The sequence below is a fragment of the Phyllobates terribilis genome, unplaced genomic scaffold (assembly GCF_046119375.1).
Source record: "Phyllobates terribilis strain yellow unplaced genomic scaffold, ASM4611937v1 Scaffold_5__5_contigs__length_657084704, whole genome shotgun sequence".
Classification (NCBI taxonomy): Eukaryota; Metazoa; Chordata; class Amphibia; order Anura; family Dendrobatidae; genus Phyllobates; species Phyllobates terribilis.
The window spans coordinates 366,494,470-366,507,856 of NW_027362765.1; the positions used below are offsets into that span (position 1 = coordinate 366,494,470).

The 13,387-nt window shown below is 44.9% G+C and overlaps 1 protein-coding gene across 3 annotated transcripts in view; it reads left to right on the plus strand.

Annotated features, from left to right (window-relative positions):
- SORCS1 (sortilin related VPS10 domain containing receptor 1) overlaps positions 1–13,387 on the plus strand; it is a 951,041-nt gene that overhangs the window by 685,324 nt on the left and 252,330 nt on the right. For all 3 annotated transcript variants that reach the window (XM_073684756.1, XM_073684757.1, XM_073684758.1), the window contains exon 6: positions 10,643–10,707. In XM_073684756.1, the coding sequence (XP_073540857.1) occupies positions 10,643–10,707 (65 nt within the window). The remainder of the gene's footprint in view (positions 1–10,642; positions 10,708–13,387) is intronic.

Sequence of the window (13,387 nt, forward strand, 5' to 3'; positions counted from 1 at the left end):
CTTTATTTGTAGGACCGTTCTATTACCCCGAGCCGCTCCGTGTACGTTATGACAGAAGAGTGCGGCTTCTAACTGGAACGTTCAGCGGAATAATCTCGTTCGGCGCAGAAGATTTATGGTCGCAGATTCGCACCAATGCAGATATTTGCAGAAGATAAATCCCTCAATACAAATAGCAGCTATAATTGAATTACAAAGCCATTATCACGGGCGGAGTGGAGAGACGTAATGGCTGTATTTTGACAAGATAATGTTTGCTAAAGTATTTCTGCTCATCCAGTCATCCCGCTGTAGGTACCTAGCAAAACATGTTCTCATTCCGCTTATTTTTATGGGATATTACCTCTGTAGATAGTGTCGGGGACTGCCTAAATGATGGCGGCTTCTGCAGTTTTGGTTTCTCTCTTCAGGTTGATTTCTGTATAATGTAGAAAGTAGGAAATAAACTTTAAAGGGGTTATATGAGATTAGAGAGAGTCCAGGAATGGGGCTGAGCTGCAATACCAGATGAGTCCTTTATTAAAGATACACGAATACACAAGCCGGCCTCCATCTCCGGAGCAGAGGCTTCGTCAGGTGTATACTGAAAACTCACTTGATGAGGACTCCAGTCCAGAGCCAAAAGCCAGTCAGTGTTTTCTGCTTTCTTTAAGCAATGAATCACTTCAAAAGAAACCGGCGAGCATCTGAATCATTCTGTACGTGACTTGGCCAGCGCCTTGCTCTAACCCCCGAACTACCAATCTTATACTTCAGAATATGATCCTAGGACTGACCAGGAAAGGATAAGTGCAGCAATCCAGCACCAAAGAGGACACACAAAGCAATAGTGGCGGCAGAGTGGGATAAAAGGTTTTTTTTAATTAACCTCAACTGTAACAAACTCCGTTATAACATCCTCTGCTGTACAACCATCTTTGTAACAACCACTACTGTAACAACCTCCGCTATAATGATCTCTGGTATAATATCCTCCAGTGTCACAACCTCCAGTTACACTTCCAGCTCATTTCTTTAACCTCCAGTTACACTGTAACAACCTCTGCAATAATAACCTTTAATGTACAACCATCTCAGTAACAATCTCAGCTGTAAGAACCTTCACTATAATGACCGCTGCTACAATATCCTCCTCTGCAACAGCATCCATTGTGCGACCATCTACGTAACAATCTGCTCTGTAGTAACCTCCACTGTAACAACCTCTGCTGTAATAACCTCCGCTGTAATAACCTTTACTGTAGTAACCTCCACTGTAACAACCTCTGCTGTAACAACCTCTGCAGTAGTAACCTCAACTGTAACAAACTCCGTTATAACAACCTCTGCTGTACAACCATCTTTGTAACAACCACTACTGTAGCAACCTCCGCTATAATGACCTCTGGTATAATATCCTCCAGTGTCACAATCTCCAGTTACACTTCCAGCTCATTTCTTTAACCTCCAGTTACACTGTAGCAACCTCTGCAATAATAACCTTTAATGTACAACCATCTCAGTAACAATCTCAGCTGTAACAACCTTCAGTATAATGACCGCTGCTACAATATCCTCCTCTGCAACAGCATCCATTGTGCAACCATCTACGTAACAATCTCCTCTGTAGTAAGCTCCTCTGTAACAACCTCTGCTGTAACAACCTCTGCTGTAATAACCTCTGCTGTAACAACCTCTACTGTAATAACCTCTGCTGTAGTAACCTCCACTGTAACAAGCTCTGCTGTAATAACCTCCACTGTAACAAGCTCTGCAGTAGTAACCTCAACTGTAACAAACTCCGTTATAACAACCTCTGCTGTACAACCATCTTTGTAACAACCACTACTGTAACAACCTCTGCTGTAGTAACCTCAGCTGTAACAACCTCTGCTGTAGTAACCTCAGCTGTAGTAACCTCCGCTGTAACAATCTCTGCTGTAGTAACCTCCACTGTAACAACCTCTGCTGTAGTAACCTCCGCTGTAAAAATCTCTGCTGTAGTAACCTCCGCTGTAGCAACCTCCGCTGTAACAACCTCTGCTGTAGTAACCTCCGCTGTAACAACCTCTGCTGTAGTAACCTCCGCTGTAACAATCTCTGCTGTAGTAACCTCCGCTGTAACAACCTCTGTTATAACAACCTTTGCTGTAGTAACCTCCGCTATAACAACCTCTGCTGCACAACCATTTCAGTAACAATGTCAGCTGTAACAACCTTCACTATAATGACCTGTGCTTTAATTTCCTTCTGTGTAACAACATCCACTGTACAAAATCCTCTGTAGTAACCTCTGCTGTAACAACTTCCACTGTAACAATCTTTGCTGTAGTAACCTCCACTGTAGTAACCTCCACTGTAGTAACCTCCACTGTAGTAACCTCTGCTGTAACAACTTCCACTGTAACAGTCTTTGCTGTAGTAACCTCCTCTGTAGTAACCTCCACTGTTGTAACCTCTGCTGTAGTAACCTCCACTGTAGTAACCTCTGCTGTAACAACTTCCACTGTAACAGTCTTTGCTGTAGTAACCTCCTCTGTAGTAATCTCCACTGTTGTAACCTCCGCTGTATTCCCCACCACTGTACAGCCACCTCTGTAACATTTTCTGATTCCTTTCCTTTATAAATCATTTACAAACACGCAGTTTCTGATCTTTCCATCCACAACATTTCTTGCGGCTCTTCCTCTTCATTCAAGTAAATGATTTTTCCAGCAATGAAACGACTTTCTATTTTCAAGCGATTCCTGTAATTTTTTGCATTGTATTGTGGCGCCCGCCCCTCCCCCTGTTGCTCTATTTGAATATTCCAGTACTTAGTGCCGCAATCAAACACAAATCTGCTTCTCTGCTCGTGATTTTCTCTGTGGGAGATACTTGTTCTTAGCAAAGTGCACAATCTGCAGCAGAGATAATAGCGAATGTCTTATTAATGACACATGTTACATAGGGTGTCTGCTACAATTACCAGGACTGGGTCCTGCGACGTCTTCACTGTCATCGAGGATTCTTGCGCCACTTAATGTGATTCACAAGAAAGTCCAAGAAATGAGCAACAAGATGGGATTTCTGGCCACGTTTGTGATTCTTGACAGCGCTGTCCATGGTGCTGAAATGGACGGATGGAACTTCTGCCAAGGATTTACACAACACTTATACTTTAATGTTAATGGTGACAACTTTTGTAAGCCCACGTACATATGAAAACCATTCTGAGACTTGTAGTCCCACAGAATCTACCATAAAGCAATGAGTAACAGACCCAAGCTCTATAAAAGTTCCTTATCATATCCATTATCCACTAAGCATCATCGATCCCTCGAATATCTATGAAGCGACTAAATATCTTCCTTGGAAAATGAAGTTTGTACATATGTCCCCCATGATAACACTTCCTGATCTCAGGCAGTTTAGTTCTTTTTAGAGACATTGGATCTGATTGCAATTAATTTGACCACATTTTTTTTCTCTGTGATTGAGAAAAATGCAATTTTTTTCTGACCCAACAATCCGATGATATAATGTATACGGCGCTGTACCAGGAAGTGTTATCATGGGGACATTAACATTGCAACTAAACTGGCTACTTTTCCTTAAATTAAGCCCCAAAAAAATTCTAAACCCTATAATAAAACTGACAGACCGTAATCCTATGGACACAGGTACAGAAACTTTTTTTTTTATCAGTCTCTAATTTTTAATTGAATTTTCAAGAGGCAACAATGATATTTTGTAATTCACTAAAAAATGTTGCAATCACGACGGGAGACCTTGACCTCCCTGAGTCTCCATATCACTGATGGCACAAGGGGTCGATGGGAGCAGAAGATCTGGTGTCTCCAGTAATTGTTACAAATTATCAGGCAAACCGGTGATACATTGTAACTTGGAGGAGAACGCCAGACAATAGTTTGGGATCGGTGAGGTCACATCCGGATAACTGAAAAGCTCCGAGCCGCCGTCTGACTGCCTCAGTAAGTCAGTGTCCAACCATTTATACAGCTCGGAGAGAGAACTTGGGCTTTTGACCAAACCAGGAGCCCCCTCATCTGTATACGACCAGATTGGGGATCGCCGCTCCTCAGTACAGAGTAGGGTATACCGGGTGTCATTGACAGATGTCAGGGCCACGGGGATTAGGTGACCATTAGTGATCTGTAGAAAGTCTCTGAAGCCCGATGTAGGGTAGACGGACCCCACTGTCGTCTACTATGAACTGAACGTCAACCAATTTTGTCCCAAATTTCGGATGAGTTAACTGCATCTCATGGAAGAATTTTAATTTTCTGCAATTTTCGACTGACCTTTTAGCATTTTTTAAGAATAAAGTGAGCAGCTTTCAGCATCCAGATGAATCAGCACCAGTTCATGCGTCCTGGGGATAGCAGTCGGCGCTGCCCAGCTGTGCCGTACCAGAGCCAGCTGGATTCCTGTGCGGAGGGGAGAAGCATCTGCGGCTCCGTCTGCACTCGCCAAACAGCGGCGTCACACAGCTCGCACTTCACACTCTCCCAATACCCGGGGTAGGAGCCCCCCGTCTGGTGCAGATCTGGACGCGCTTACTCCGGGAGCTCCCAGCACGGATTTCTGTCTCTGCTCCTCTGGTTGTTGTACGACATCTCCTCCGGGCTGCAGTATTAATCACACCCTAATCTGATTTATGGACGTGTAATCCAGACAGAAGTGCCCATGTGGAGAGAGAGACTGGGGATGCAGTGAAGATTATTGTTTTTTTTATTTAATTTTATGCTCATTTTAACTTTTTCGTTCATTTAGAGGGATTGGTAAAGTGCATGTTGCAATAGTATTGGCACCCCCCTTACTAGATCCTCATGCACATGACTGTACTACTGCTCCTTATAAGCAAAAATAAAAGCAACGCAATGTTACAGCATTAGGTCTCTATATCTGTGTATACACCATAGCAAAGTACATGGACCTCTTGTGGCACCCATACAGAACACCACGGAAAAGAAGATGGGACTCATGTGGCATCTACAAGAGGACACCACGGAAAAATATATTGGGCGCATGTGGCACCCATACAGGACACCACGGAAAGTAAATGGAATTAGTGTGGTACCCATGCAGGACACCATGAAAAAGTAGATGGAACTAGTATGGCACCCATATAGGACAGAATGAAAAAGTAGATGGAACTAGTATGGCACCCATGCAGGACACCATGAAAAAGTAGATGGAACTAGTATGGCACCCATGCAGGACACCATGAAAAAGTAGATGGAACTAGTATGGCACCCATATAGGACAGAATGAAAAAGTAGATGGAACTAATATGGTACCCATGCAGGACACCATGAAAAAGTAGATGGAACTAGTATGGCACCCATACAGGACACCATGAAAAAGTAGATGGAACTAGTATGGCACCCATGCAGGACACCATGGAAATTTACATGGGACTCAAAATGGTTCAATCTTCTCTATTTGGGATATTTGATGGCATAAAAACATGGAGCGTGTGAAATTACGTCAATGCTGTGCAAACTTCTGCCAGTTCTGGTGGAAAGTTTTCACATGCGGAATTTTTTTCTATTGAGGATATCATTGAAATGGATTATATAATACAATGATCATGTCCACAAGCAACTGCCATTACTATTACCTCATGCACATGCACAGTAACCCATTGCAGAATTATTCACGCCCTCAGGTGGGTGATGTGCCGCAGTCACAGGCTCTATCAGTTTTGCATTGGAGAATGTTGCACTGACTTCTCCTCCTTCTTCTCTGTCGGGGCTGCTGCCCGGGAGTCATTGTCAGCGGTGACAGAACAATGTAATGGGGGCTCAGGAGACCCCCCGCACATCAGAGAATCATTCTAATATTATAACCTAAGTTACCCACTATCTGCATATCACAGGGGCAACGCTATGTACGCACCAGCCTTACTAGCGCCCCCCGCAGCCTCCATTGTCCTACATGCAGGATCTATTCTAAAGGGCGGGAAGATTTGTTCCAATTTAATTATAAAAGCTCAAAGTTATTTAAAATATTAAAGAGTTTTTTTCCAGTTTCAGAAAACCCTTTGTCCCTTAGCTGCAAATAAAAAACAAACTGTTCTTTTCTCACCATCCACAGGTCCAGAACTGACTCTCCGCCACTGATCCCAGTATTGTCTACAGTGCTGAAATCCCATCAACAGCGCTGCAGCCAATCAGTGAGCTCAGCAGATCTTCTTAGGTGGAGCAGCTGAGCTCACTGATTGGCTGCAGCAATGTTGATGGGATTTCAGCACTGTAGACAATACCGGACACAGGGAGCAGTGGCGGAGACTCAGCTCTGGACCTGGGAATGATGAGTAAAGTGCAATTTATTTGTTATTTAAAACAGGGGACATGGAAACCCCCTTAAGAAAGCATCTCTGCTAATAAGCTTTCTTGCAGACTCCATACTATTTTGCATGTTCATCTCCTATCAGACATTTGCATTTGGTCCTTGTCAGGACGACACCGGCAGGATCATACAATATCCCACCGCTGCCACCAATTTGTCAGGAATTTCCAACACACACAGAGGGACGACACCGGGGAGATCACGCAATATCTCACCGTGCTGTCACGCTGTCCGTATTTCGTCCGGAGTGGCGAGCATGCGATCCAGACTACTCTCTACTTAGGTATCGGTAAGCGACCAGTGAGCGTATGGCGCAGCACGCTGGGTTCCACAGACTGGAATCTGTGTTGAACGCCCTCCGTACGGTCACTGTCAACTTCACGATAGCCCAATTATTAATACTCTCTGCCACCACCGGCCGAGTTTGAAATATAATACAGGCCTGGCCGGACGCCTGCGTTTTGGTAGCGTATATGGCTTCGGGGAAGGGAACGATTACAGAACAAAATAAACAGAACTATTAAATTTTATATTTAATCCAAAAGGGAGGCAGTGTTTAGGAAAAATATATTCAAGGATGTTACAAAGGGGACATTAAAATACATAGGCAGTTACATAAAATAAACAGGGTAAAAAGAAGACAACTTACACTACGCGATCGTGAAGACGATTCCATATAGGTGGAGGAGGGGCTCTCCAGATTATGCTGTTATTCAACAGGACCCGTTGCTTATAATTCTTATTCCCCCCTGGCAATGAGTGCTCCTGTCTTCTCCATAGATTCTCTTATACCTAAGGGGAGATCTAGCCACACGCCCCTTGTGGTGACATCATGTGGGCCTGTCTCCAGCCTGTACATTTTTATTAAAAACGCTGACTTCTGCGATAACTCATCGCTCGTTGATCGCAGAAGCGTGCAAACTACGCCATTTTTTCCCTTATGATTTTATCTTTATTTAGATATCACACATCACATAGCTGCAGTCTGCCATTCTGGTGTTTTTGCGCTACAGCTCCCTGATTTGGGTTACAGCCCTGGAAAACTACCTATACATTTCTGGGCTGATTTGGTCACTACACATATGGGTCCCGTTACTGTCGGACCTATGGAACTCACAAGATTTCATATTTCATATCGGAGTCAGTGCGTCTAGAAATTTTCCTTTGAGGCTTGGGAAGCAGCTTCAACAGTTACACGCAAATTAGTGCAAGCCTGAGTTTTAATTACCTCCCGCGTCTTTCAGAGACAAGATGCTTGCTTCCTAACAAAGTTATAACACTCCTTGCCTGGCATCGTTTGCATAAACTATTTCCCAGGCGTGTGTTAATTGGGGCTTTTGTGCTGAGCAGAAGGGGAATAAAGGAGGGGGTGAACATCTATGTCTGGCAGATATGGAAGAACATTTTCCTGATATTAATATTTTATAATATTCCTGACAGTCCTGCTCACATCTGCATTGGAGCCACCATTGTACGGAGTCTGGGCTGAACTCCACCGGACCCAGTTATTAAGCCATTATTGACCATTGATGTGAATGGCTCTGTTCTTCCAGTAACAGCACCGTACCTGGCCATGGGTCATGTCTCTTATTGCAACTGAGCCTTGTTGAAGTGCAGGGAGCTTGGCTGCAATATCACACACAACCTGTGGACAGGGGTGGCGCTGTGCAACATCTTTAAACTAGTTTTCTGTGACTTGAAAAAGAAAATGCATTTTACATTGAAGTAGGGATAAGTTATCACTGGTCTGGGTCCTAGCACTAGGAAGCCCCCCCCTAATCTTCAGAATGAGGTCTTGAGTTTTCCATTATCCCCTGACCTCAACACAAGCACTGCCCGCAACTCCAGTTACAATGTTCGACTGTCATCAGGCCTCTGCCTTAGACTTGTATAAAGTAGTCAGGCATCTCATGTGCTGGCATTCATTTCAATTCCCACTGGCCGGTATTTTGTGGCTCACGGAAGGGGAACAGCGGACTTATGCAGGGGGCTACGTGGTGTCCAGTGGATAGGTGATACCTTGTTAAGCTTTAATATCACTTTAAAGAAAATGTCTTATAGTTGTGAAAACCTGGAATTGGATCAGGAGTGAGAAGAGAAGTTGAGGTCCTGGTCCTTCTTCCGGTAGAAGATCCTCATTACTTTTAGGGTTCTTTCACATGACCGTGTTTCGATCATTGTCCCCTGCTTGCACTGCGATTAGCACGAGCAAGGGACAATGTTGAGAGTAGTATTCAGGCCCCGCTGTCTACAACAAGTGTAAAAATAAGAATAAGATTAAAAACATTATACTCACCTTTACACCTAATCCCCTGAAGCCATTGTCCCCTGTAAAAAAATAAAATAAAAAACAACCATAATACTCACCTGTCCGACATACTGTCCCATGGTGTAATCCATCTGACTGACATTTCTGCATCAGCATGTGCAGTGGCTTGAGGTGACTGCAAACAATGAGGAGCAGAGGAGAATGACTCCCGCAGCGAGTGCTCTCCAAGCCTGCGCTGAGCTCAGAGTGACAGGACACCGCTCAGTGAGCTCAGCGCAGGTCAGGGGACTGCTCGCTGCAGTGAATTATTCTCCCCTGGTCCTCAGTGTGTGTGGTCACCTCAAACCAGGTGAGTATAATGATTTTCTTTCTTATTTTATTCTTATTTTTACACTAGGAGACAGCGGGAGCAAAATACTACTCTCAACATTGTCCTTTGCTCTGGCTGATAGCAGCGCTGGCAGAGGACAATGGTGAGGGCATCATTCAGCGTTGTTCCCAAACTCTGGGTGCTAACTGTACCACTGACTCTTAGGCGCCGGTGCGTGTGATCCTGATGCGGCACATGGGCGGCACACGTATGCCCTACAGGTACACATGAGCACGGATATCTCTAGTACTGGTTTTGCCCGTACCGGAAATACCAGGACGTGCGAAAGAGGCCCTACGTTGTAAAGTCTTTTATGAACCATTGAGGCTCCTCCTGGTGCAGAAGTGATTGGGGCCATTGACTTCATGATACCTTACAGTTTGTACGCATGATTGACAGCTATCTCTGACCCTGCCGGGACACCCTTTTAACCACAGGAGACAACTTGTTTTTCAGTTTTGCTGTGTAAGCCTTTCGCCCTGACGGCTTGGTCTAGCTGTGGTGTATAGTAGGGGACCAGACGGCCAAGGATTTAATTTATGCTACAAATAGTATACATCACTCATTGTAAGGGAAGTGCACCAATAGGGTTACAGTCCTTAGCATAGCAATATGAAAGAACTCGGCACTGCAAGGTATGCAGGTAAAAAAAAAACAAAAGTTTGAGTGCAATCCAAAACTGTGCAAAGCAATATTCACGTTTCGGTCCAACACCCGGACCTTCATCAGAATGGTTGCAGATTGCTGGGTGATAGGCAAGTATGATAGAGGCCTGTTATGACCCCTTTAACAGAGTCTGGCTGCACGGGGGTTAATGGGACTTCGCACAGTTCTACGAGCCTGCGGAGGACTGTATAATGAATGAACAGAGATGCTGTATATAATACAAGCTGCGGGTTTAGACTTGGCTCCAGTCGTTCGAATGGTTTCCACTAGTCAGATGAAAATGCCGGCTGGTGAGGCACTCGAGGGATCTTCCCGCTGCCAAGAGAAGTCGTTCTGTTCGGATGCCGAAATACATCTGTAATCTTGTCTTTTGTGATCAACAATGGGCATGTGAGGCTGACGAGTTCCTTATTATTTATTGTGTATCTCCAACCTCAGTGGGGACCGAGCCTGAGAAAGAACAAAGCTCTCCGCTCCGCCGCACCGCGCACAACCGCCAGAACGCCATTGTTAGAGAACTTGCAACTCACAGACTAAGTGCAGATTTACAGACATGGGGGAGGGGGAGGAGAATTGGGTCATAAGAAGTAAGAATCAAGATGTAAATTGTCTGCTCAGTACTAGGGAAAAAAAAATAAAAAAAAAAACTCATCAAAGTGCGGGATTAGCTGCGGAGAGAAGAGCGGAAGCGGTGGAACGTGTTAACTGCGCCGAAGAGGTTAGAAGATTGATACTCATTATATCATCAGGCAATATCGGAGAAATGTAATGCTATAAAACAATGTAACTGCGGATACATGAAAAGTAATAGAAGTCCTGAGGGTCATACGGGTGTGGGGGGGGAGGGGAGCGGAGAGGTCCGTGCTCAGAACCGCAAGATACAACTCCTCTCTGTACAGAAGGCCGCCATGGGAGAACGTCGTACACAGCATGTGGGCATGGGGCTGGCATTGGTTATTTTACTTCTGTGACTTTTATTTGTTTTTCTTTTGTGCCTTTAGGACTGTGACGGTGTCTAACAGAGACGCTGACCTTGTCCACCTAGAGACTAAGACTCCAGAAGGACGTAAGTGACAACGGCAATGAACACTACAACATGGGCGGTATATGGCGTTTCTGTATCCTGCATAACCCCCTAACCATGCTAACCCTCGTCCTACTAACCCTGGTCCTGCTAACCCTCATCCTACTAACCCTCATCCTACTAACCCTCATCCTACTAACCCGCATCCTACTAACCCTCATCCTGCTAACCCTCATCCTACTAACCCTCGCACGACTAACCCTCGCACGACTAACCCTCGCACGACTAACCCTCGCACGACTAACCCTCGTCCTACTAACCCTCGTCCTACTAACCCTCGTCCTACTAACCCTCGTCCTACTAACCCTCGCCCTACTAACCCTCATCCTACTAACCTCGCCCTACTAACCCTCGCCCTACTAACCCTCGCCCTACTAACCCTCGCCCTACTAACCCTCGCCCTACTAACCCTCGCCCTACTAACCCTCGCCCTACTAACCCTCATCTTATTAACCTTCGCCCTACTAACCCTCGCCGTACTAACCCTCGTCCTACTTATCCTCGCCCTACTAACCCTTATCTTACTAACCCTTATACTACTAACTCTCACTATAGTAAGACTCAACCTACTAGTCCTTCTAACCCCAGTCCAATACCACCAACCCTCTCCCTGCTAACCATAACTACTAATCCTACTAATCATCACCATTCTAACCACTAATCCAACTAATCCTAACCTTATCAGCTCTCATCCTACTAACCTTAACCCACTAATCATACTAACTCTCAAACTACTAACCCTGACCCTCTAGCCTCAATCTTCTTCATCATTCAGACCACAAATCCTACTAGCCTTCACCATATTATCTCTAGCCCAGTACCCCTACCAATCCGCACCTGACTAACCCTCACTCTACTAATCTTAACCCACTAACGTTACTAACACTCAACCTCTTAACACTAACCCACTAATCTTCACCACTCAAATCCCTAATCCCACTAGCTTTCACCCTACTATCCATAGCCCTATAAGCCTGCCAATTCTCACCCTTGTAACCCCCCAATCTCACTAATCCTCACTATTCAGACCACTGATCTGTATAACCCTAGTCCACAAACCCTACCGACCCCCACACTGCAAACCCAATCCCACGAAACCTACTAACCTCACCTTCCTCATCCAAAACCTAACCCACTAACTCACTATCCCTACAACCCTCACCGTCTCCATCACTCATCTGACTCTCTCTCACCCCAATACATCCACTTTGTGCCTATTATTGTGGTATCCGACCTTTATACGCTTAACTGATGTAATTTTACTGTCCTGATTGTAGTTTCTGTGCGGTTTCCATAACAGGGTTGTATTTTGTAAGACCACCCTACTCTTTAGTGCTGGGGTATTATTGCCTTGTGAATGTTAATAGTTGTCAATTCGCAAACCTTATGTGCAAAATAGAGAAACTCAAATAAACCAAGCCGGAGTATAAGATTCAGGGGTGAATGTAAGTAACTCAGCGCCCGGTCCCTGATGTGACGCTCACCGAGAGCTGAGATATAAGGCGCTGCTTGCAGGGTTTTCAGGATCCTTCTGTACATTGTAATTGGCATTTAAATCCCCATTTACAGGACGTGTTGTACTAAGCTCCATAAGTCCCGACCCGGATTGAGATTTGTTTCTTAAGACAATTGTCTGTAAATTGGGAAAGTTGGGAGAAACGCTCTACAGGCCCCCGTACACATTAGACTGGTGTCGGCCGAGCGATACGTCTGCCGATACTTTGGCTTAGAGCCATCTCATCCAGTTCTCCCATACACAGGAGTCCTCTCTTCTGGGAAAACAATGCGATCAGCAGTCTGAAATCAGACACGCCCAATCAGACACGCCCAATCAGACACGCCCAATCAGACACGCCCAATCAGACTTGCCCAATCAGACTTGCCCAATCAGACTTGCCCAATCAGACTTGCCCAATCAGACTTGCCCAATCAGATTTGCCCAATCAGACATGCCTAATCAGACATGCCCAATCAGACATGCCCAATCAGACATGCCCAATCAGACATGCCCAATCAGACATGCCCAATCAGACATGCCTAATCAGACATGTCCAATCAGAGATGTCAATCAGAGATGTCCAATCAGACATGCCCAATCAGACATGCCCAATCAGACATGCCCAATCAGACATGCCTAATCAGACATGCCCAATCAGACATGCCCAATCAGACATGCCCAATCAGACATGCCCAATCAGACATGCCCAATCAGACATGCCCAATCAGACATGCCCAATCAGATTTGCCCAATCAGATTTGCCCAATCAGACTTGCCCAATCAGACTTGCCCAATCAGATTTGCCCAATCAGACATGCCTAATCAGATATGCCCAATCAGACTTGCCTAATTGACATCTCCCCCAACCAAGCTTTAAGACCTTTCCTGGGTAGGAGGGATACTTTAGACCCCCATTATATCCTTGCCCCCCCTATGCTCCATGTGGTTCCATGCATGTCATAAATGATAGTGGGAGACACAGGACACATACATGTTCCCTCCCATAAGGACTATGAAAATCCTCACAATGTATCAGTGATACTTTTATAGAGTAATTATCTATTTAATCTTTATTTCATAAAACACATGGAAATAAGTAACTTTGTAATAAATCTTATCAGTGAGATCGGCTTCTTTCTCCTCCTGGACTGATCTTTCCTTCTG